Below are 25699 nucleotides of genomic sequence, written 5' to 3'. Positions count from 1 at the left end.
GCATCAATCATCAAAAAAGCACAAAATAACATATTACATCTGAAGCATGACATTCCAGTTCCAGTGCTAATTTAAAAAGGCTATTTTCTTATAACTCCTTTTCTTTTTCATTTTGAATCCTAGTTCAGTGGTCTGAAATTGGGATATTCGTACTCCTCGGGGTTGATTTCGCAGAGTACTGCTTCAGTCATGCATCAAGGAAAATCAATTTCTTGATTTTTAGGAAAAATCTGTTGCCTAAAATTTCTTCTTTCTCATCTTCCTAGGAATAATTGTGCTTCCACTTTAAGTGGAAGAAAGTAAACCTGTTAACCCTCAGAAAACTTATTATGATGATACATGTCCCAAATTATAAAAAAACTCAGGAGCACTAATCCAAAAGATAATTGGAAATATTGGTGTAAGTGTGGTATAGAAAAATGACTCTAATGACTGGATAGTAATCCTTTCATAGGCCTACAGTTGCCAACAATTTGCTTTCAACAAAATTAAAGGATGACCTACTAAGTGATCAGCTGATGTATCATTACAAATAACTTTTTTTGTTGTTAATTCAAAAAACTGAGTGATATTTCTATTATAAAATTTCCTCAGTTCCCCATACTTTTTCATTATTCTTGAGAACAATAAATTTCATCTAAAGAGTAGAAATGTATCATGTTATTTTTAAAATGACATTCATCCACACATACATAATTTTAAAAAAACTCCCTGTCCATTAAGAGAGATTTTTCAACAAATTTCACTTTTCATTTCTAATAGTTAATTCTAAAGATTTATAATATAGTTCTATAATTTTTATCCATTTTGTATTATTTATTGTATTAATAACTAAAAAAAATACCTAAAAGCTCTTAGGGGAAATTTTAAAAAAAGAACTAAAATTTCAGTTCAGTTTATGGTAATTTTTTTCAGAGCACTATGATGAAGTGATCAAGACTTTCAAGTTTAAAATGCATTGCAAAAGGATAAAATACTGAGTTCAATGTGAAAAACAATATAAAACTTACCTTAAATATCTTATTCCTATATTTTTTAAATAGATGATGATGAATATCAGGTATGGTATTTCAATTCTACTGGAAATATTTAAAGAGTGAGTGAGTTCTATATGTTTGAATTTATAATACAATAGAAGTTGTATTCTTTGCTGGCACCTGGGTGGCTCAGTTGGTTAAGCGTCTGCCTTCAGCTCAGGTCATGATCTCAGGGTCCTGGGATTGAGCCCAAGTCTGGTACTCTGATCAGCAGGGAGTCTGCTTCTCCTTCTCACTCTCCTTCTGTGTTCTCCCTCTCTTTCTCAAATAAATAAATAAATAGAATCTTTAAAGGAAAAAAAAATTACATTCTTTGCTATCATTTAAATTTACAGTGAAAAGAAAGTTTGATGTTGACTTATAAATGAAAGAAAGTACTTAGTTTTAAAAATTATTTTAAAGGGACACTGGGTGGTTCAGTGGATGAAGGTCTGCCTTTGGCCCAGGACATGATCCCAGAGTCCTGGGATCGAGTCCCACATCAGGCTCCCTGCATGGAGCCTGCTTCTCCATCTGCCTATGTCTCTACCTCCCTCTGTCTCTCATGAATAAATAAAATTTTAAACAATCTTTTAAAAAATAAAATAAAAATTATTTTAAAGGCTACACAAGAAAGTTTAAAGTCTACTGCCAGTAGCTTTTTTTGTGAGCAGGTGTCTGCTCACAAAAGAAAGTCATAATTAATTCTGGCATTTTTTTTTAAACTGAGAGTTATTCCATTGACTTCAATTTTCCTTGAAATATATCTAAAAAAATCATTTCAGTTGGTGTTGACTAGAAATCATTAAGATAGAAAGATTGGGGAACATTAAGGTTTTGATTGCTTTTCTTGGTTTATTTAAGTACTAGAAGATAATATTCTTGAGTAAAATATTTGCTTTAGAAGAGGCCAGGCATGAGCAAAACTCAGAGAGATGAAGAGAAAGGGGAATATGAGAAATAAAAATAAAAACAAATGAAAGCTATTGCATCATCACTGATGTTGGAGACAGTGGCCCACAGTGGAGTGTCTTCTTTTAAAGAGCAGACCGTTCCCACTTAGGGAACTTTTGAGGCCAGGATTTAAACCTCTGGTTGGAAGGAAATAGGTGTGTTTTCCTCTCATATTCACATTCAAGGGATCTCTTGGCAGACAGAGAGCTAGGTGTGCTATGTGCTTTTTGCATACACAATAAAAGCCATGGGATTTGGCTTCACCTTTGCAAAGTATGGAACACGGACTCTTTGGCAAATCAAATCATTGAAAATTCTGCCTTCCAAGTTGCCAAGAATTTTCTGGCAAGAGTTTAAGATCTCCGTGAATCTTTCAAACCTGGAACTAGTATGCCAGGAAGTTTAGGAAGCACTCAGCAGGGCAAGGCGAGGGCTGAAGTGACAGCCTCAGTGGCTCATATGGAGGGGGCAGGGGGGTAAGTGTGGCAGGTTATCTGTGGGAAGCCTAAGGCATCTCCATGGATTGCCCCAGCTAATGCAAGTCCATGTCGTCCACGGCACACAGAGACACCGCAACATATTTGTCCTTCATGGTCTTTTCATGATGCTTTGTGCAGCCATAAACCCAGTCTGCAGATTTCATCTGGATTAGGCAAATCCTGATGGGCAGCCCTGTTACTTAATATCATGTGAGATACAAGTGTCAATACTTGTGGACAAAGTATGTCCCAGCAAGTCTAAACTTTCCTGTATCCTTGCAGCACAGAGAAGGCCTCAAAGATGTACAGACTTTGACATTAAAGGAGGCAGGATTGCTGAGGTAGTTGTGGAACGCAGGGGCAAAGGGTGGAAGAATGGAGGTCAAGGAGGATTGTTTCAGGGCCTGCCTAACAGTAGTGGTGGCACTCACTTGAGAGGAGTTCACTAGGTCTCTAATACTCTATGAATTCCTCATGAGCAAACAGCACAAGCACCCCCCCCCCACCCGTGGGTCTATCTTCAGGGCAGGGGAGAACAAGGACACCTGGAGCAAGCCACCTCTTCTTCACTGTGGCATGTGGCATTAAATGACTTCCTCTGGTAGAGAAATGAGGCCATCCCATTAGAGAAAACATCAGTGATTTTCAGAAAACTTCTACTTGTCACTCTGAATATCAACATATTAAATCCCCCTGTGATAGTTTACATCTCTGTGCTCTTTACTTATGAACTGAAACAGAGTTACTCCATTTTTTTTCTACTTTGGACATCCCTAGCTCCTTTCTAGGGAACGGATTTTGGCCTGTCAGATTTTGGCATCATCTTACTCCTAAGTCGGCCATGGAGAGAGACTCTTATTCTTTCAGTAAGTTTTATCTTGCTGCAAGGATCCTTTTCAGAACTTCATTTCACTTTCTCGATTTGAAAATCTGTGAGTTTAGGGTGCTGATATCATTGTTAAAATAATATTCTCCTCGTTTTTGACTTGACAGATTCTTACTGGGAGGTTGGATCATCCTTGTCAAAACCCTTGTCAACTGCTACAACACCCAGTTTGTCAATATTAGATAAACCAAAGAATCGATTCTTGAATTCTTTCTATCAGATCAAGAAAGAAGTAGAAGCTTTCTGCAATGATACATTATTTTTTGGAAATATCAGGTGCAAGGCTTTCCTAACAAAGTCTCATTAGAGATGGAGGGCAGTCTCTCAATGTTCAGTCCATTGCTCACTGATTAGTTCAATGAACCTGGCTCAGGTGCATGCCTAGGACAGGCTTTCAGCGTAGACTGTGGGTCCTTCTAGGCCAGCCTTTGACAGTTCAGACTGAGTGCTCGTAACTAATGCTTTGTGAAACAGTCTCATTTTCTTGTTGGCGAGACCCACCATTTTCTGTAATGGCAGGATCAGTTCATTCTCATCTGACGCCAACATGAGTGTGATGGCCGCAGTGATGATTTACCAAAATCCCACCAAATAATTCCAAAAGGTGGTCATGGTACAAGGTGAGGAAGGGAAGAAGAGGGTTTCAGAGGTGATGAAGTAGGGATGGAGGTAGATCAAGAAAACCTGTGTGAGCTCATTTAGAAAAGAGTGACCCTTCCTCCACCTTCTTCCTCCTCATGGCTGCTAGAGCAAAAGGTGATGAGAAATCCTATACAGCACTGTGACAAATACGGGCAGAAAGGGGAATAGGGGTCTGTGGCATAGATTATTTAACTTCAAAAACATTGGATTTACATACTTTTATCTTGTATTTGTCCAGGGGCAGGTCATTACAAAGGCTTCGCCAGAATTAATGCGACTGTCATTCTACCCAAAGCCAGATCCCCAGTCTCACAAAACTCAAGACAAGGTCACCTGAGCACTGCAGTGGTCTCATTAAGAGCCAAGTGATCTTACCAAGGAAATAAGGTTTTGGAAGGGGTAGGAAGTAGAGGGGATGGATACAGAATTTTAACTTTGAATTCCCTATTAATTAGAGCAATAATAAACATGTTGCTTTTGTTCCAATTATCTTCTATGCTCTAATGGTAACCCTATACGGATGCACTTGGAAGAGATCATCAAGGAAAAAAAAAAAACAAAACAAAACTGTTTCTCCAGCCCTCTTCTAGAATTCAATTTATTTTTTCTTACTTTAAAGTAAGAACATTTACTATGAGCAGATGTTTTCTGTCCGGAGCCCAATCTCCTCTTGGGAGGCGAGTTGTTAAATTAGAGACACAGCTGACGGCTTGATTCCCACATAGGCAGCCCTGGTGGTGGGCGGCATGGGGACCCCTCCCCGACTTCTTGCGTCCTCCCTGCTGCCTGCCCTAGGGTAGGCCCCCAGCTGGTCTGTACCTAACTGCTGGCTTTCCATCGCATGCTGACTTTGCCAGCAGTGAGCCAGGCCTGGGGCAGCCCCCACGTCCTTCTTTCTTCAGAATCAAATGCTCATGCTCCACATTTACTTATACTAACAAATATTTATTGAGCTACCACCAAGAGAGCACTGTGATTAAAAAGCATGAGTTTCTCGGACTGACTGCCAGGGCTCAGTGCCACCCCTACTGCTTCCGAGCTCTGTGACCTTGGCAAATTATTAATGCTTTGAGCCTGAGTTTTATCTCCTCTAAAGAGGGATAGTAACAGTTCCTGTCTTATGAGATTTGGGGAGGATCATTTGAGGTAAGATTCATAAAGTACTCTGCCCTTTGCAAGAACTCGTAGCTATTTGATTGAGACAAGCCAGGTTTGATAGGCTGTGGGCAGAAGAGTGAGTTTTAGTCCCATCAGGCAGGCCCTGTAATGCTCCCTGTCACTCTCAGATAATAAAAAGTGTTCTGATTGGTTTTTGGGCCAACAAGAGTCTCCTTTCAGAAATTCAAACATGAAGTCACGTATCATAATCAAATTTGGAAGCTCTGTATATGTTAGAGCCTCTGCCCGCTTGGCTGGCCTCTGGTCCGGAAGACCTTCTCCTGCCTTTCTGGCTCCATTTCCCACCCACTCATCGTTAGCTGTGATGCTGGACTTCTCCAAGTGAGGGGCCCCTCGAGCAGGTGGAGTCCTGGTGGGGCACAGGCTTTGGGCTTGGCAGGTGCCTCTGGGTTGCTCCCCAGCAGGTGGCCCAGCCACCGCCCCTCCCGCTGGCATTTTTCAGGCCTGGGTCACATACCAGTGCTTTTTTTTGTCTCTGCCCCTACTTCCAGGATTATTGTCAGGCTCTGTCAGTGTTTCTCCTGAATCCTTTCTCCCTGGGCTGGAGATGGAGGAGGAAGCACATGAGGAAGGACACAGCCTGGCTCTCCAACCACAACCAGGCGGGGCTAGGGCAGGGGTCAGAGGGCTGGCCCTTGAATTCAATGGATTTTTGATCATTTTGCTGCCCCCTCCCCCCCCCCCAATCTTCCCTTTCTTCTAGTGCCCTGGCTGCTACTGAGCGAGATTTTTCCTGGTGGAATTAGAGGACGAGCCATGGCTTTAACTTCTAGCATGAATTGGGGCATCAATCTCCTCATCTCTCTGACATTTCTGACTGTGACCGGTAAGGACTCGATATTTTCCTCTACACCATTGTGCTCCTAGGACACATGTTAGGGAAGCACACTCACCTAAAAGACGTCTTACTCTGGACGTGTTCAAAACATTCAGAATAAAAAGAATGTACCTGATATGCTGACCACCCAATTTAAAGTTATCATTCTTGTGCTTGCTTCAGCAGCACATATAATAAAGTTATCATTCTTTTTTTTTTTTTTTTCAAAACTGGTTTTAAATACTCTTCAGGGTGGCAGGAAAGGGGACTGGGGTGAGAGCTTGTTACATGTGAATTTGGGGTTGGGGTGCCCCACCCCCTGCCCTGGGACAAGGGAGCAGAGTAGAGGCCCTCTCTGGAGGGTCCCAGGGCCAACTGGAAGCCAGCCCTCCCTAATGTTATCATTCTTAATTAATTTATAACCCCACCTGTTCTGTCCCCCAATTATTTTGAATCACATTTCAAACATGATGACATTTTGTCTATAAAATTTCCATGTAGACCTCTAAAAGATAAGACATTTGAAAACTATACCTATGATATCATTATCAAGCCTAAATATATTAGTAGTAATCCCCTGGTATCAAATATCCAGTCTGTGTTCCCATTCTTCCAATTGTCTGATAATTATTTTTGTAGATTTTGCTTGAATCACCATCCCAATACATAACTTACAGTTGATTGGCATGTCTCTTATAATTTTTAGGTTTCATCTCCATTTCTCCCTCTTCCTCCACAGCTATATATATATATTAAATATATAATATATATATTAAATATATAATATAAATATATATTAAATATAAATATATATATTAAAGATTTTATTTATTTATTCATGAAAAACAGAGAAAGAGAGGTGGAGACATAGGCAGAGGGAGAAGCAGGCTCCATGCAGGGAGCCCGACATTGGACTCCATCCCAGGTAGCCAGGATCAGGCCCTGGGCTGAAGGTGGCGCTAAACCACTGAGCCACTCGGGATTGGCCACAGCTTTGTATTTTTAACGAAGAAACTGGATTATCTGTTTCAGAGTTCGGTCCTTTGTGTTTCCAGTGAATTGCTGTTTAGATCTAGAGGCTTGAGCAGATTTAGATTTTCTCATTTGTTTCTCATTTGTTTCTCATTGTTTGTAAATAAACTCTCATGAGTTTATTTGTTTGTAAACTCCTTTACAGATGATGGTGAGTCCTGCCACAGAGACATATCATCTGTCTCCCACTTGGTAATGGAGGCTTTTTCTGAAGATCATCACCCAGATCTGTTATTTTCATTCCATTGTTCCTTCTAAATTTTGATCAAAGCTACTTCTCCAAGGAGATGTTTCTTCTCCTTAGTGATTTGCCTGCCCTCATGTGTGAATCATAAAAAAAGGCAAGAGAAAAGCTTAAAACATTTTTATTTTCCAGTTTTCCAAACAATGAGATAGTTCCCCAGCATCCTCCAAAATTGACCAATAGCTGTTTCCTTTCTTTCCTGTTTCCTCATGTATGTATATGATATAAATAATACATATATTAATTTGGAAAAGTGGATATATACTCAAAAAGGCATATATCTATATATAGCACTTCTGAATCTTGTCAACCACTTTTTTTTTTTTTTTTTTTAGTATATCTACTTTTGGAAATTAACTTTTGGAGTTATTAAGCGTGGCTTTACATAAAATTTTCAAATGTTTATGTCCCATTTTTAGAAATAGCCCAAGATTAAAGGAAATGAAAAAACTGCTCATCAGCACCAACCACACCTATTCTACTCAGATCTTATGCAAGTCCTGTGCCTTTCACCTTTACAGAGACACATAGACACACACACACACACACACACACACACACACACACGCGTTTTTCCACATGGAGAAAGAGAAATAGAAAAAAATGAAGTGATCCCAGCATAATGTATGAACTTGATGAATCACTATGTTGTATACCTGAAACCAATGTAACATTGTGTGTCAACTGTGCTTATTTTTTTTTAATTAAAAAATAGAACAAAGAATGGAAATGAGCAGGGTTGGAAAAAGAGGACACAAATCTCTGGGAAGGATAGCTAATGTAGAGGATGAACTAATGCACATCCAGAGGTTCTCCTGAATTTAAAACAAATGTTGGGAAAGCATATTCACTTAAAAATTCTGGAATGAACCTGTAGATGACATTGCATTGGACTAAGCTTGAAATTCTTTTTTTTTTTTTTTAAGATTTTATTTATTTATTCCTGAGAGACACACACACACACACACAGAGGCAGAGACACAGGCAGAGGGAGGAGCAGGCTCCATGCAGGGAGCCTGACGTGGGACTCGATCCTGGGTCTCCAGGATCTCGCCCTGGGCAGAAGACAGCGCTAAACCGCAGAGCCCCCCGGGCTGCCCTAAGCTTGAAATTCGATACAGGTTTCTCCCACTATTTGAAACTAGAGCGTCTCTAGGAAATCTTTCATAAGCCAAGACGGCTTGAAGCAGAGAAGTAGCTACCAGTTCCTAAGAGCGAAAATCCTCTTTGGATTTCTCTCCTTTAGCAAAACTGCGTACTAACGTAGATCTTTCAGAAAAGCAAAGTGGCATAATGCAAACTTGTCCAAGAGCGGGGAAACCTGTAGTTACTTTCAAAAATCAGTTTTCCAAGTAAAAGAGGTAAGTAAGGGTTCTGCTTGGCAGCAAGCCCTTGGACACCAGCCCTTTTAGTGTGACTTCAGCAATGTCCATAAAAGCAGAGTGTTGTGATCGCTTCGGCAGCACATATACTAAAATTGGAACGATACAGAGAAGATTAGCATGGCCCCTGCGCAAGGATGACACGCAATTTCGTGAAGCGTTCCATATTTTTGCTGCAGTAAAAAAAAAAAAAAAAAGCAGAGTGTTCTGGGGAAACCAATTCACTGGGCAGTGGTCATGATACAGCTGGATCGAGCTCAGCTCTGAGTAAAGTGTTTTAAGAAGATTGCTTAAATATTGTAAGAGGGTTGCCATGTGTCCATCGTGGGAGGGCACCTGGAAGCTATGCAACCTGTGGTCTGTGCAGAACGGTTGCAAAAGTTCACCTCAGGCTGCAAGAGTTCAGGGTGTTTGGGGCAAGGAGATGCCCAGGAGAGCGGTAGGGGTGCAGGCAGGGATGTGCACAGCTGTGGTGCTGGTATGAAGGGATGGAGAATGGACCCAGGGAGCGAGGCACAACCTCAGAGTGGAGGCTCCTGAAAGGGACACTTAGACTTCAGGATGGGTGAGGAAGGCCTCTGTAAGGGGTAAGGGCAGCCCACCACGCACTGAGAGTCTCTGAAAGGGGTGAGCTCCCCGTTACTGAAAGTACTCAAACAGGACAAGTTCCATGAAATAACCTTTGGTTGTAGGGTTTTTTGGTTTTTTGGTTTTATCCTCCCCTTTCTATATTCTGGGTTTCTGTCCCAGAGAGGGAAGGAGGACCCTTGCTACAAGCACCTTATTAGGCACTCACTTGGGCAAAAGACTGCCAGCCCCAAGAGAAGCCCAGCGGGACGGGGCTTGAATGAACGCCGCGCTGTCGCGCTGCCCGTTGCGTCCTCCCGCTTCTGCTCAGGCTGGTGTCCTTTCGGCTGAAAGGAAACGCTGCCACCATAAATGATTTATTTGAATCAGGGTGAAGAAGCGTGAGCTCATTTCAAGAAAAGCGCGTCTGTGCACCTGCCTTTAAAAACGCCCACCAGCTAGGAAGGAATGTGAGGCCAAGGAGCCAGAAGAGATAGTTTACCTTCTGCTTTCTAGGTTTCTCTGTCATTTGAGGTCTTTTTTTTTTTTTTTAATTTTTTTTTTTCAATGAGCATGATCTTGCCATTTTGGAAAAGAAAAGCAGCCTCACCAAGAAGATGGCATTGGGTTTAAATTGTGATAGTCACAAGGCTTGAACAGAGAAAGCTGGAGTAGTTTGTAAAAAGGAGACTTCCAGAGGTTGGCCATATCTTTAATTTGTGGTTGCTGTTTCCAGGATACGACCACCATGTTTGAAAATCACAGGTTTTGGGGCAGCCCCGGGTGGCTCAGCGGTTTAGCGCTTGCCTTTGGCCCAGGGCATGATCCTGGAGCCTCGAGATCGAGTCCCGCGTCCGGCTCCCTGCATGGAGCCTGCTTCTCCCTCTACCTGTGTCTCTGCCTCTTTCTCTCTGGATCGCTCATGAATAAATAAATAACATATTAAAAAAAAAAAGAAAGAAAATCACAGGTTTTTATATATGCCCTAAGAAGCAGCTGTCCACAAATGGGGTCAAAGCAACACAAAGCACATTTTTAATCGGTCTCTTTTGTCCTTTGTAGATCTCATTGGCTTGCCGTGGGTGTGCTTTATATATACAATCATGAGCTTAGCATCCCTGGTTTTTGTTGTTGTGTTTATACCTGAGACAAAGGGATGCTCTTTGGAACAAATATCAGTGGAGCTGGCAAAAGCGTAAGTATTATGTGCGTGCTCTCTGAACGACGCTCTGGTCAAAAAATGCAGCTTTTATATACAACTGAACAATGATCCGACATCTGAAATTATTTCAAGATATTACCTTTGTTGAGAAACTCTCTCAAAACACAAATCCAGTTTTTATGCCCCGTGTTGAATCTGGGTGACTAAGCTAAGGAATGAGAAAAACCGGTGCTTTCTAACAGGTGAACCTCTCAAAGCTCTTTTCAGTAATGTTTAAAGAACCCCTCTCGTCTCTCTAGGTTCCCCAAGCAGGAGGGTTTTTTGTTTGTTTGTTTGTTTGGGGTTGCAGGTAAGTCTTGGAATGTCTTGCACAGCTTGTGCCAGAGCCATGAGCTTCTACCTCTATCACACGTGTAGGTTGTCTGTAAACCCTAAACACCAGCTAAGGCTGTGATTATCAGGAATACCCTTGGGTTTAAGTCACTGCAATTATTCCAAATATGGCATAATCAAAATGAGCTAAGGAAAAGTTTCTCCTATGGGTAGCATCTGGAAACTGGTTCAATACATTTTACACAGAGAGATTGTTTAAACAGCTTAACTTAGATGTGGGCTCTAGAAAACTCGTCCTCTTGGTAACAGAACTCAGAGAGCTCTAACTGCTGAACTGCGGGGAAGGAGGCGGTACACAGAGGCAGAGAATGAAGGGAAACTTGTTCTTCTTCCTAGGGTTAAATCATTATGCTTGAACATGTAGGGGTAGTCGCTCTAACATTTTAATGCAATGGGAGAGTACTACTTATTCATAGTTTGTGAATTTCTTCTAAAAATACCTTCAGTTCACTAGAGAGAAATGTATGATTGCTACAGGAACTGTGGGCACAGCGATTCTTCAGCGTTTATCTGAGGGAAGAATAAACCTGAGAGGTGATTCGATGGTAGCTATACATGTGCATATTTATTTATAGTGGGATTTGGAAAACTTTCACTTTGTATATTTTACACACTTTTGGGTGGTTTGCAGTTTTAAGATATTTCACGTTAACAAGCAGCAAGACTTTTCTCTTAATTCAAGCTGTAAGTTAAATATCAAATTGTAGGGTCAATTTTTAATTATAGATAAATCCCTGTTTCTTAAAAATACAATGAAAATGAAAATTATTTATTTACAAGGAAATATAATTGTCAGGAAGGCTGGCCATCCCCTTGGCCTGATCCGCACATTGCTTGGCTCTATGCAAGCTGAAGCCAACTGACGAGATTTCTTGGAGAGCACAGAATCTGAACGAGACTATTAATTACAGATACAGGATTCAAATAACCAACAGCCTCAGGCCTTGGTGACTCTATGCATTCATCTGGAAGCTTGATTCAGCTTTAAGGCCTTTTACGGGACACAGATGCCAGGACACGGAAGACCTCCAAATCCAGTGGTCATTCTTCCTCTCTCATTCTGCCCTGTCACCTGTTTCACACTGGTTGTCTGTTTAGGTGTGACGCACCATCCCCAAACGTCACCGCTTAAAATACACTACTGCCCCCATTCCCCAGGATTCTTTGGTGACCGCGCTTGTTACCTCTGGGTGCGCTCATGCGCCTACGTGGGTGGGAGAGACAGTTGGACTGGGCAGTATGAGAGCCTCACCTGCGTGGATGAGACTGATGCTGCTCAGTGGGGAGCTTCTCTTGTCCATGTGCTGCCTTGGCCTCCAGCAGGCTCATGTGGTTTCCTCATGTGGCAGACTCAGGGCAGCCTTCCAAGGCATGGAAGCAGGAGCTATTAGGCTCTGTAAAGTGTATGTTCTAGAAGTCACACCGCAGTACCCCCGTTACTTTCTCACATCCTACAAGTACATTCTACAGCCCAGAATCAAGGGGTATACAAACTGACTTAATCTCTTGATGAGATGAAGGACACAGAATTTTTTTTTTTAAATCACATTTACTCCACCACACCTACTCTATCTTGAAATCCTCTTTTAGCTCCTATGAAACAATTTTCTTCCCTAGAATCCCTCCTACTTCACTGGCACTTATCTCTTTATCTCTGCTTCTATTCCTACATAGAGTTATCATTGAAGATTTAACCTGACATCCTTATGCCTTAAAAGATGATGCAAATCCTCATCTTTGAAGCCCTGCATAAGCTTAGTCCTGGAGAACATTCCTTTCCTGGATTTTTAACATTTTCCAGTCCCATTTTCTTCTATACTGCTTAGCTAAAACCCTAGTGGTTTCACCTCCTTAACTAAATTATAAAGTTTTGGTTTCCAGGAATGGCCTCTGCCTATTATCCTTCGTATGGAACCTCTATACCGTGCCTAGCATAATACTGATTCCCAGCAGGTGATTTAAAAGTATCCACTGTTTCATTTGATAACTTGTGAGCAAGGCCAATGCTGAACTCATTGTGTGTGGGGATTAGATTGCGGGTAACGGTATAAAGCACAAGTTTTGATCCATGGGTCACAGGATGTAATTTAATTTATGGTCTAATACATCCTATGCAATGGGAGGAGGAACAGGTATGTGGTCCATAGGAGAGACATACTGGCTGTACCACACTACTCCCTTCCTCCACTTCAGATATTATTTATTCAACTCTTGTCTGACTACCTCCTGGGCACTGGACACTGTACTAGGAAAGAACTGAGGATATAGGAGACCAAGGATGCATAGCTTCTTTACTTTGAGAGATAGGTAAGAAAACAGACCATTGCAAATATTTACCATTGTTGGCAAACACAAAGGAAAATCTCATGTATTGGAGGATTTCATTTATAAGATCTTCCTGAAAGAGGTAATACCATAGCAGAATCCTGAAGGAGTTATCTGGGCAGAGAGGAGTATGTGGGAGTCAGAGAAGATGCACACGTAGAGGACAGTATACTCACTGGTGTGATATGAAGAGGGCAGATTCCAGGTTGGGGATTGAGAGATGAGTCCAGAGCAAAGGGCAGAGAGGGAAGGGTCTCGTCCATCTTGGTAAACAGTTTGGATTTTTTTTTTTTTAACAGTTTGGATTTTATGCTGAGGGCAGCAGGGCATGTTTAAAACAATAGAGCAGGGGAGAAAAGTTACCCGATTTTCAAAGGAAGACTTCAGCAAAATATAGAGAGGGGAAGGGGGTGCTGCTGAATGAGGGAGACCCATGGGAGTGTATTGAAGAAATCATATAGAAGACGATCGGGCTAGGGGGATCCCTGGGTGGCTCAGTGGTTTAACGCCTGCCTTCGGCTCAAGGCGTGATCCTGGAGGCCCGGTGTCAAGTCCCGCATCAGGCTTCCTGCATGGAGCCTGCTTCTCCCTCTGCCTGTGTCTCTGCCTTTCTCTGTGTGTCTCTCATGAATAAATAAATAAAATCTTAAAAAAAAAAAAAGGAGACTATGGGGGCTGGATGGCATGCAGGGATGGGGTGAAGCTACATGGAGCTGGACTGGAAAAGATGATTGAGGGGAAAAGGAGACAATTGGGATCTTTCTCGGGTCCACCTTGTGCATTGTATGCACTTTTAAACTATCTGTTTATTAGTTGGGGGAGTGAAATGCCTTTAAAAATAAAGGTTTGTTAAAATTCTTGTGAACAACACTAACTACAATGTGGAGGCAGGGAGAAAGCAATTATGAATGAGCTGAACAAAACTAAGGACCTATTCTGTCATTGCTCTTGATTGAATTCTTTTTTAAAAAGCCTAACTTGAAAGTGGAATGGATAGTCTGGATGAGTTAAGGTTAAGAATCTTTTAGATCGGTTTTTCATGTGGGGCTGTCGGAATGTATCAGGTTGCAAACCAAATAAAAACTTGAGGACAAAACTTAAGAAAAGCCCATCTTTATATCTAGTAGACACCTAGAATAAGGCATTCCCTAGCAACCTATGATTTGGCTATCTAAAATGCAGCAAAATTTATTCAGAATCAGGGTGGGGAAGGCATCTGTCTAAATTAGTAAAACTCTGAGTTATGAAATGTTTTTGAAAGAATCACATTTCGTTTACTGTTGAGTCATGCACTCGTTGGAGTCATAAATCCAAACCTCAAGTTGTAAACTGCAAAGTAAGGGAAGCACAAAAGCCAAACTACTGGCAACCCTAGACAGACCACATGAGTGCTGGGTTTTGAAGAACAGGAGTAGATAGGCGGTCCAATACAGAGAAAAGATAAGGGGGCAACATAATCCTGCAGGTGTAACTCCCAGCAGCAGTGAAGGCACCTGCCAGGCGTGTTGTGAGGGCAGAGAGGAAACCTTGGCTCCTATTCCTCTAGTGCTGCAGGGTCTAGGGTTGTCTCAGCTTGAAGCAGCAGGTTGGCAAAGGCTTTTAAAATGAAAATGTGAGCAGCCTGAATGGTGTCAACTGGCCAAAGCATGTGTAGAATGTGTATGTTAAAACAAGGTTCCCCGGAGGGAAATGTCAGAGACAAAAATACACAAGAAGCTGAACGACATGGCAGTATCGAGAAGTTGTCCAAGCAGCCAAGTCGGTGCCGGCGCCGAGCGGAGGTGAGCTCGCTGGCAGTGTTCAGGGAAGTCTTCTCAAATTTAGAAGTTAATGAAGAGAGTGAATCCAGTTTTGTCACCAGGCAAAGAGAGTCCTGGCGAGTATATCCTAACAACTGTCTGAGGAGGGAGAAAGGGAACGATTTCTAGTGTGAAATCAACTTCGAAGTTGGTACTATACGCTGCTTGACATTTTCCTTTCTTTCTCACGTTTGGCGACGGGTTCTTGTACTTCCATTTCTGCAAGGCTGAGAAAACAAATATTCTTCCAAGGTTGTTAGGTTTCTTATAAAATAAACAGTGACTCAGCTGAGAGGTCAGAAAAGATTTCAGCAATAATGTAATTTGAAAGGAGTTTATTTCGAGCTTCTGCCCTGCCAGCTACAAACTCAAAATGGGATGTTTGCCATATTTGCTATTTCAGCTGTGACTTGTATGCTTCTCCGTTTAAGTGGAAACAGAGAGAAAATGAACAAGTTACTGTTTTGAAAATATTTTAGTTCTGAGACTTAGTTTAGCTTTCACTTCTATGGCTTATTGTATGTGGGCATTCATTCCTTCTTTCACCCAAACTCACTTGTTCCATGAATATTTCCTGAACATCTACTATGTGCCAGGCACCCACTGTTCAAGGTCTGACATTACTCAGAGAGCAAAAATGCCTCGAGAATTAAAACACCCGATGATAAGACAGGGAGTGATTTGGGGGCTACTTTTGTGTGGGTGATCTAAGAATGTGATTCTGAGAGGTAACGCTTAAGATAAAATCCGGATGATAATAAGGAGCCAGCAAAGATAGGGAAAGGAGAATTGGGATGGAGAGAACAGCTAGTGCAAAGGCTAGTCCGAAACACACTTGACCTGTTGTTGTTCCAGGAACAGCAAGGAATCTGTGAGATTTAGTTAGGAAGTCAGTGGAGACTAGCGTGCAGAGCCCTGCAGGCCTAGAAAGTTTGGATTTCATTCTTTCTTTTTTAAGATTTTATTTATCTATTTGAGAGAGAGAGAGAGAGAGAGAGAGATCAAGAGACAGCAGGAGAAGGGGGAGGGCAGAGGGAGAGGGAAGAGCGGCAGACACTTGCCACACTAAGCCACCCAGGTGCCCCTTGGATTTCATTCTAAGTGCAATGGGAAGCAACTAAAATATCTTAGCAGGGAGTGGTGCGAGCTGATTCACATTTTGAGGTGTGCCGAGTGAGCCTCTGCAGCCACACAGTGAACGTGGCTGAGAAAGCACATAAACACAGTGTTGGGTTTTTCTCATTTTAAATCAGGATTGTTGGGGGTGCCTGCTAACTGCCTGTCTCCCAGACAACTGCTCCATACCACTTTCTCTCTCTGGAAACCTACCCCCTTCCTTTGCCCTGCTCACTCCCACTGCTGGCCTTGTATCTGGCTTCGTGGAGGGAATGGACACATTTCCATAACCTTACACACCAACCCACACACTAGTGTTTGTATCTAAATACACCATCATCCCTCTGGGTTCTCTCTCTTAGCTCCATCATTCCTATGTTACGCTCTCATCAATTCTCCAACAGTTTTCTCTGCTCACCCCTGTGTCACGCACATTTTACCTAACTGGATCTCAACTTCTCCCCAGCATGGAAACCTTGTATGATTTTTTTCCCCCATCTAAAAAAAAGATGGTCTTAATTCCATTTTCCTCTTTAACTTATGCTGTTTCTCTGCTACCATTTATAGCAAAGTTCTAGAATGAATATACATGGGCATCAGTTCCTCTTTTCCCATTCTCTCATGAACCTGCTCCAGTGAGACTTTAATGGCCCCCACTCTAGTGAAATTGATCTTTCTAACATCCCACTTACTGCTATATTGCCAAACCCAGGGGTCAATGCTCATTCTTCATCTTAATGGCTAGCATGGCGACCATCTCCAGATCTGGACCGAGGTGAGCATGCCCTCCTTCCTGAAATAATTCCTTCCCTGCCTTTGGGGACCTGCCTCCTGGTTGTCTGCTATCAGCCACTCTGTCAACATCTGCTGGTTCCATCTTGGAAAGCCACTATTTTAAAGATTTCATGCCCTAAGACTTAGTTCTCAGACCACTTCTCTATCAGCCTTACTGGCTTATTGATCTCCAATAAAGTTATTCAACGAATGAATGAATGACTTCAATATAAGAGTAAGGCAATGAAGTCGTTAAGATGACACTTGAATTTTTAGCTTGAGAAATTGCATGGCTGGTTAAGATAAGGCAGCCAGAAAGAGACCTAGGTTTCAGGGATGGAGAGATGTTTTAGATCCATTCATTTTGAGATGTCCATTAGGCATCAGGTAGATGTACCATGAGTCAGCCACTGGATATATAACAAGTCTGAGATGCTGGAGACCCTCAGGGATAGGGTCAGACTGTGGAGGCCATGACTTTGTAGGCAGTGTTTAGGTTGTGGAGTAGATGACATCTAGTCAGAGAGTAGAGAGAAGGGAATGAGGTCCAGGACCAAGCCCTGGGTTAATCCAACATCTGGCGATCAAGCAGAGGAGGTGACAGTGAGTTTGGAGCAAGGCCAGGAGACCATGGTATCACTGAGGCCAAAAGAAGTGTTCTAGGAAGGTGGGACCAGGTGGTGCCGAATGCTCTGGAGAGGTCAGGTACCAAGAGGGAGGTGAGGCAGGTCTGTCAGGCACAGTCTCAGTGGAGTGAGAGGACAGAAAGACTGAGGCTTGAGGAGAGACAGGAAGTTCCTGAAGTGAGGAAGTCGGCTACCATCCACTTTGGAGTTCTGCCAGGAAGGGGAGCAAACAGGATGGTCATATCCTCCGACGTCACTTCTGCTCACCCTCCGCTTTCCAGCTCACCCTCTCGAGTAGCTGCACTTTGGCCAATCTTCGGCCTGGCCGTGACCTAGAATCCGCTGAGCAGCCACGTCCTCACTCGCTCTGCTCAGACCCCGGGACCACCACCGCCCCCTTTACCCTGCCTTCTTGCCTCCTTCATTCAGGCACAACCTAACGCTGATTCAACTATTTCTTTGCTTATTTTACCCCTGCACCCGCGGGGCTGAATGTGGCTGAAGAAAACACACAACTGCGCGGACTGCCTGGTTTTCGACTTTCGAACTAAGTCTCCCGTAGTAGGTCTGCGGGAATGTCCCGCAAGCAAGCCACATTGCCCGGGACTGACCTCCCTCCTCTCCAGGACGGCTCCTTCACAGCTGACCCTGCTCGAGCCCCGCACCCCTTCCGGGCTCGCCTTTTCAGTTCACTGACACGGAAACGGAGGCTGGGGAGGCCCGGGCAGCCTCCACGCCGTCGCCGTCGCCGTCGCCGTCGCTAGCCCGCCCTCCTGCATGTCCCGGCCTGTCTTCCCGCAGAGGCCAGCTCTCTGTCCGCCACCCACCCTCCCCTTCCACGAGCCTATCACGCCTCTAGACCCAGGTTCCCTCCAGGTGCTGAACTCTCCCCCGCTTGCTTCTCATTCTCCACGGCGAGTCCGCTGTGTCGTCTCCGTGTCCTCACCGCCTACTCTTTCTTAAACTCCGCTCAGACTTTCTCATTTTCCTTCTGCTGAGGCTACTTATGACCTCCACGTTACACACCTCAGTCCCTGTTACTTGACTTCCCCGGAGCACCCGCCCAGTTCCTCATACTCCCTACTTTCAAACATTTGTTTTCACTTGTCTTCTGGAATATCACACTTCTCTGCTTTTCCTCCTACCTCATCAGTCACTCTGGTATCTTTCGCTTCCTCCTCCTCCTCTACACTCAGTAGTGCCCAGGACTCCGTCCTTAGAGCTGTGCCTGTATTGTCTATATTCACTTCTTAGATCTGTCCCTAAGGCATTATAAGCCAAAGTGATGATTCCCAAATGTGTACCTCTAGTTTTGACCTTTGACCTGACTTTCCACTTTCCAGATCTGCTTATTTTACATCATTGGTAAGCATCTCTCGCTTAAAAGGACCTACACAGAACCCTGGATTCTCCGTCCTGTTCCTCCACAGGCCTTCTGCTTGGGGGTGGTGGGAGGGGCTCCTCAGGCCAGACACCTAGGATTCATCCATGATAAAGCCCACCTCTATCCTAAGTCTCGTTACATCTGTTAACAAAACATACCACGAATCTGACATTTTCAACCAGTACCATGCTCAGTCCCTACCATCTTTGACCTGAACTAGATTAACCTCTAAATTGGTCTTCCAGCCCCTGCCCTCTAGGGTCTATCCTCGATACAGCAGTTGATCTTTTAAAAAATACCACTCTTCAGCCCCAAGTCCTGTGGTTCAAATTACATTTCGAATAAAATGCATACTTCGATGGCCGCCAGCTACCGCTCTAATCGCACTGCTCATTTCTGTACTGGCCATGCTCGCTCTGTACACACGGTGCTTCCGGTTCTTCACGGGGCTTCCTCCTTGTCAGTTTCCGACCAAACGTTCCCTGAGTGATGCCAGCGGTATGATGCAGTCATCTCCCACCCGACTATTTTCATTATTTTTTCCTCTGTTTACTTTTCTCACTTTTACGACTTGAAATTATATGCTTATGCACTTGTGTCCTTTATTAAGAGGTAAGTTCCTTGAAAGCAGGAGTCCACATCCACTCTCAGTACCTGCCGTAGTACCAGGCACATTGTGGCCACTTGAGTAACTGCTTAAATTACAGGAAAATTTTTTTGAAGGAGGAGGTTCAGAGATGACCTTACTTTGTTTTTTTTTTTTTTTTTTTTTTTTCTTACTTTGTTTTTAAATAAAAATACTAGGGCATACTTTATACTGATGGGAATAATGCTGTAGAAAAGAATTTGATGCAGTAGAAAGTTGATAATGGCGAAGGCAGACAATGTACGCATAAATACTGGCATATTGCTAGTTTGAGAAGAGGAAAAAATAAAATGGGCTCTGGGATATTATCTCCATTAGTTCTATGTCATCCTGTCCTTGGACTCTGCGGATAGGAATGCCTTGATGGTATTCTGCGAAGTCACCCTCCTCACCTTACGCTTTGCATGAGATTGACCAAAGTTCGGTGGTATAGTGAATTTCATGACACATCAAGGCTTTGCAATAGAAATGTCTTTTTGGCTCAGCTAAAATATTAAGGTCTCAAAGCAATAAAAAAAAAAAAAAATAGCCTGTACCTTTTTTTCCCCCCTAAGTACTATAAACTAAGAATGACATTTTCATTAGTGCCTCTTTCTCTTTCAGGAACTATGTGAAAAACAACATTTGTTTTATGAGTCATCATCAAGAGGAATTAGTGCCAAAACAGCTTCAGAAAAGAAAACCCCAAGAGCAGCTCTTGGAGTGTCAAAAGCTCTGTGGTAGGGGGCAACCGAGGCAGCTTTCTCCAGAGACCTAGTGGCCTCAAATGTTGACAAAGTACAAGAACAATTAGAAGGGTGTCTTTGTACCGATACACGTTGCCTACTCCCATGTTTTTCTCCTTAGTGTCACGAAGCTAGTTTTAAAGAGACACCCTGAAACTATAAAGACAAACTTTAACCTCCACCTCTCAAAAGGTAAACGAGGTATAAGATCCCAAGTGGTCTCTTTCTTACTCTGTGTAGGATACCAGGTGAAAAAAATACTGGCTAGTTCAACACTTTTCACCTTTTTCACAGAGCAGCCTTTGAAAAACTATGAACTAGTAACGCGATCAACTTTTGCCTTAAGGTTTGTATGTACAGAGGCCAGTTGCAGCTTTATTATTCAGACACATACATGGCTTGAACACAAGCTTAGTTTTTTGCCCACTAAGACAGTACTTGTATTGGGCCTCTGTAAAAAAGAAATAGGACACAACATGGATAATTGCACCTGTGTTCTAGATTAGGATAGGATTCTGGCTAGGAATCAGTGATAATTCCTAATTATAGTTCAACAAGTACAAAGATTATGCAGCTTATTTTTATGAATTATGAACTACGGTGTAACGCAAAATACTGTTTTATGAATTATATATATAAAATGTTAAAAAAGAAACAATTCCGCAATAGTTGAGAAAAATAAACATTTTCCCATCCATTTAAAAAAATATGAACAGAAAGGACAATTTCCAAATCCTGGGACCATTTTTATTTAGTAGTGCCTGTTAGTAAAACATTAGAAAAGGACTCAGGCCATTAGGTTATTGATCCAAATCTCTATAATCAATTAGGTTTGAGTTACTAGGTCAAACTTCTAAAACTCTTTATAAGGCTTTCTTAATGGCTTAATGGCGATCCATTGGTTTCCTGCAATTGTTTGCACTCCTCAGGAATATCACTACCTCAGGTTACAGCATACTGGCTGTAACTGATGCTGACTTCCAGATGACTGCAGATGTAGTGAGTGACACTCAGACATCAGGACAGTTCCCTCACTATTGTTCTTCTCTATGATGAAACGGAGGTCACCAAGGGTACCAGAAACTTGGGTTTTTCCCCACACAACAATGAATTGCTCTCTTCAGCATTTCTCCAGTTGAATATTAGGACTTGGTGAGGCATTTTACCACTTTGGATATGACAGAAAATCTACAATAAAGAATCTCAATCTACTTAAGTAGTAACCCCTTAAATTACTATTATAAGCTATGGGAGGCACACAAAAACTTACATGAACAACCTAACTTGAAAAAGAATAAAACATTATGATTGGCCTGAAGAAGAATCCTAAGAGCCAAAACTCTGTTTAGATTGGAACCTTCCTATTGGCCCCTAACGAACTGTTCCAGTTTGATAAAAGGGTGTATGATCTAGTAATTCCCCTACAACAAAGTGGAAAGCCTATAAATCTATGTAAGGAATAGGGACAGTGTAATCACAGAGACTCCGGAGAATGACGGAAAGTGCTGATTCTGAAATGTATTATATAATGAAAACTGGCAGGGAAAGCTACCAGGTAGGGAGATGTGAGATCGTATTTGTACCACAGCACATTTCCTATGCAAGTGAGGACAAGTTTTTCGTTTTTTATTTTGGAAGGAGAAGGAAAAGTCTCTTCTGTAGAGGATCAGTTTAAGAAATTTATGATGAATCCTCAGTGGAATTATATGCCAAGGTTATTCTTTAAAAATCAAGATAGGTAATTGATATGTTTTTTTTTGTCAAGCATCACAGATTGTGAGATATTTAACAAAACTGTTACAGGTTTCCTTCGAAGTTCAAACACCGTATATACACATTACCAATTTCTTGTTTTAGCCCTTCATCCTAAATGGGTAGGAAACTGTTCATAACCTTTAGGAGGTTTATCACTAGTGATTTCAACTTCAGTATCTTAAACACTCTAATATTTTTCTTTTATTATCCTGAGTCTGTAACTAAATTTATTCTGTCTTCAAATTTTTACCCAGTACGCCTCTCTCTAATCAGAGCTCTTTGATTTTCAAAAATAAAAAAAAAGGGGGAATACTTACAATTTGTGTGTATATATTCACAGTTTTTATTTATAAAAAAATTTACAGCACTTGTGAAGAGCCAGCAGAAGACATCAGACACGCTCATTCTTACCAGCTTTGTTAAGTTTAGAGGGTTATCCATGACACTTTGCCAGGTGATGCTCACATGGCAGCCCTGAAACCTGAACTGGTTAGATTGTCTTTCTTCTTCTCTTCTGAGAAAGCATTTTGATGAGCTACTGATCTACCTACTTTTCAAGTCACTTGAATACTGAAAATATTACAACATCTGGATCTGCACGTTGGCCATATAATGATGTTTTCTGACCCTTTCCTGTATTTTTTTTTTTTTTTTTGTAAATGTTACAAAACAGGTCACTTAATACTGTTAGTTAAAGCTAAGTGGAAAACCTCAATTTTTAAAAGTAATCTGCCCAGAACCTGTGACTTCTTTACTGAACTGTCTCCTCCTCTATATTTTATGAGGTTTATCCTATCCTACTGGATCTTAAGATGAAACAAATAAACATAATGTAGAAAAAAAGAGTGAGTGAGAGAGAAAGAGAAGTTTGAAAACCACAATTAAATCTTTCACAAGGAAGAAAATATAAAAGTTAGCCTTTGCCCCCCTGACTTAAGTGTGAGAGGCACAGTAGGGAAAGGCATTGAGAGAAAAGATAAAAAGAAGTATAAAATAATGTATGTTGGTCAGTGCAGTATGTAGCTAGGTTTGGAAGACTTTATAATATGGTAAGAAAAATGAACTAGAATATGGAGGACAAAATGTCGCAATTTTTCATGAAACTTTCAAAACATTTTGGAAATCCAAGTTTTAGTGGAAGATGGTGTTGGAATCTTATCTCTATGAAGTTACTACTAAGAAGCTAATTGGACTCTCCACTTAGCTCTATTTCTAAGTGAAATTATTGTTGCTTATGCAAAACTCCTAATCCCAAGTGGTAGCACAAGTGCAGCCTGATCCGGTATGACTGCCCCCAGACTTGGGGGTGAGCCAGAGGGCCAAAGTTTCACAAATGCATATTTATTGTAACTTTCAGAGGAGCAATCCCAGATACTGAATAGTCACTCTTCAGCTCCATTAAATAAGACATAGCAAGGGGAAAGACACATCTTGCAAAATGGCTTTCAAGTTCAAGTTGAACTATATTATAATTATACCGTTGGCACAGAGGCAGCTTGTGGGCACTTCTTGTTAAAATAGCACAATGTATCAACTTCTGACAAAACTCTTAGGATAGCCTTCAGCACCAACCTAAGATGACTACTGTCCTACAACTAAAGTTGAGTCTTACCAGAATAATAAAAGCACATATGAGGTACAACCCATCACAGCTTCTTATATCCATCTTGTAGTAGGTACAAGGTCTTGCCTTTTAAAACTACACTTCTGTAACTTTTAAAAGATAGTTAACATTTTCTATCATATTAAATTAGCAACAGAAAACATTATGCTTAACCTATAAAGTTCTACTCTGGTTTGCTCCCTAGAATTTATATACATTTTTATTTCTAATCTGCAAGAAAAAAATTCCTATTCGATATTTGGTAACAGAGCAGTAAAAGATACTATACACATGTGGCATATATTTACAAAATACACTTCAAAAAGAAGCCAACACACTTTAGCAAAAGTCTAAGCTTGCATAGATTAAAAAGAAAAAAAAGAATTATGAATACAATTTTTGTTAAAATAGAAAATGGGGAATAAAAGTTGCAGAATGGATATGAAGAGAGATCTTTTGCAAACTTTTATTTGTGCACATTCAATTGAAAAAGATAACTTTTACAGGTTCTTTGGTGCCCATATTCAGCATACAAAAATGTAAAAGACTATTCACAAATAAAACACATTAGCTCAAACTGGGAAAAAATAATGACACTAACGAAACAGTTTAAGGTAGTGCACACTGTGACAGCTCTGCTTACGGGGACATGAGAATTACTGCGAAAATAAATAGAATGTCCTTTTGTAAAAGCAGCAATGTCATGTCTTGTAAACTTCCTTTTTATATTACAGCAAGGTCTGAAATAAAACCCAAAGGGCCTGGAGCTCACACTGCAGCCATGAATGAATATAAGAGTCTATATCCTCAATTACTGTTGGTCCAGTTTTCCTTTTGTTTTGAGTCCAATGTGCGGCAGGTTTTAAAAGGTGCTCAGTTAGGTTCTAACCAGTTGAGTGATGGATTATAAAATTTCTTTCCTGCTTTCAAACACAAATGGGTAGATCTGTTCCACAGCGGTAGCAACAGCCTTTACGTTGGGCCCTGTTAACAAACACGATGGAGGAAGGGGTGAGGAGAGCACCAGGAATGTGGGCTTCCCAGAACTGAACACATAGTTCAAACCATTGGATTAACTGCTTTAATTTTTTTTTTTTTTTTTTTTTTACGATTTTATGTATTGACGATCCCCAGGTGGCTCAGCGGTTTAACGCCTGCCTTCAGCCCAGAGTGTGATCCTGGAGTCCCGGGATCAAGTCCCACATCAGGCTCCCTGCATGGAGCCTGCTTCTCCCTCTGCCTGTGTCTCTGCCTCTCTCTCTCTCTCTCTCTCCCTCTGTCTCTCATGAATGAATGAATGAATAAATAAATAAATAAATCAAAAAAAGAAAAAAAGATTTTATTTATTTATTCATGAGAGAGGCAGAGACATAGGCGGAAGAGAAGCAGGCTCCACACAGGAAGCCTGATATGGGACTCAATCCCAGATCCCGGGATCATGCCCTGAACTGAAGGCAGATGCTCAACCGCTGAGCTACCCAGGCATCCTGGATTAACTGCTTTAAAAAAAGGTCTACGCTTCACATAATTATAAGGTCATAATATAAGCCAAGAGAAAAATTTTTTTCTGAGCCATTAAAGGAAATCGGAAACACAAAATGATGTTATTCACCCCGTTTTAGGGCATGAGTGTGAAGACCGTGCCGATAAAAATCATGTCTAATACCACTGTTGGATGCCAATTAGAGGAAGAGATGATGAACGGCACTAGACATTCCGGTCACTATCCTTTTGGGCACTGTCGTCTAGCTTTTGGTCAAGCTACTGCCTATGCTCACAGGAGTACTGGGGAACTCAGTAAAGTTAAACAAAACTGCTTCCAAAGTACTAGAAAGCCAGAGAGCTGTTATTAACTACATGGTCTAAAACTCCCTTGGATCTACTAGTACTCGCTACCTACCACATGTTTATTAATAATCTGCCCATTTATCTTCATAGCTTACTCAGTAAATAGGGAAACACACAGGTGGGAAGGAGGTGACAGTATATATAAATTAATCCATATAATGCTAGGAATAACTGTTTAAAAATGTAATCTATTTAAATAGCTAAAAAGAAACATAAAAAGACAATGAAAATATTTTCATAAAACTTATATTGAGTAAAAAAATGGTTTCACTCAAGTACACATTAATTCTTTTCATAGATCCTGAAAACACATATATTGTACCTGCTGTGATGAAGGTACTGACC

General features: G+C 41.6%; 2 protein-coding genes and 1 non-coding gene across 10 annotated transcripts in view; 2 read left to right on the top strand and 1 right to left on the bottom strand.

The window, feature by feature from the left end:
* Positions 1–25699, top strand: part of SLC2A12 (solute carrier family 2 member 12) — an 83169-nt gene that overhangs the window by 33010 nt on the left and 24460 nt on the right. The window contains exons 3-5 of one of the 3 annotated variants that reach the window (XM_077893755.1): positions 5860–5982; positions 10261–10393; positions 20027–22222. In XM_077893755.1, coding sequence (XP_077749881.1) covers positions 5860–5982; positions 10261–10393; positions 20027–20180 — 410 coding nt within the window. In that variant the 3' untranslated portion in view covers positions 20181–22222. Of the gene's footprint in view, positions 1–5859; positions 5983–7150; positions 7451–10260; positions 10394–20026; positions 22223–25699 lie in introns of those variants that run through there. The other 2 variants (XM_077893765.1, XM_077893775.1) reach the window with 2 other exon arrangements.
* LOC144289675 (U6 spliceosomal RNA) lies at positions 8697–8803 on the top strand. The gene has a single exon (XR_013357540.1). It is a non-coding gene; the product is annotated as a U6 spliceosomal RNA (small nuclear RNA).
* The window catches only part of TBPL1 (TATA-box binding protein like 1), a 39504-nt gene continuing 36287 nt past the window's right edge, over positions 22483–25699 (bottom strand). For all 6 annotated transcript variants that reach the window (XM_077893820.1, XM_077893798.1, XM_077893830.1 and 3 more), the window contains one exon: positions 22483–24490. In XM_077893820.1, the coding sequence (XP_077749946.1) occupies positions 24411–24490 (80 nt within the window). In that variant the 3' untranslated portion in view covers positions 22483–24410. The remainder of the gene's footprint in view (positions 24491–25699) is intronic.

The sequence above is a fragment of the Canis aureus genome, chromosome 1 (assembly GCF_053574225.1).
Source record: "Canis aureus isolate CA01 chromosome 1, VMU_Caureus_v.1.0, whole genome shotgun sequence".
In the NCBI taxonomy this organism is placed as follows: Eukaryota; Metazoa; Chordata; class Mammalia; order Carnivora; family Canidae; genus Canis; species Canis aureus.
This window is presented reverse-complemented; position numbering and strand designations above follow the sequence as displayed.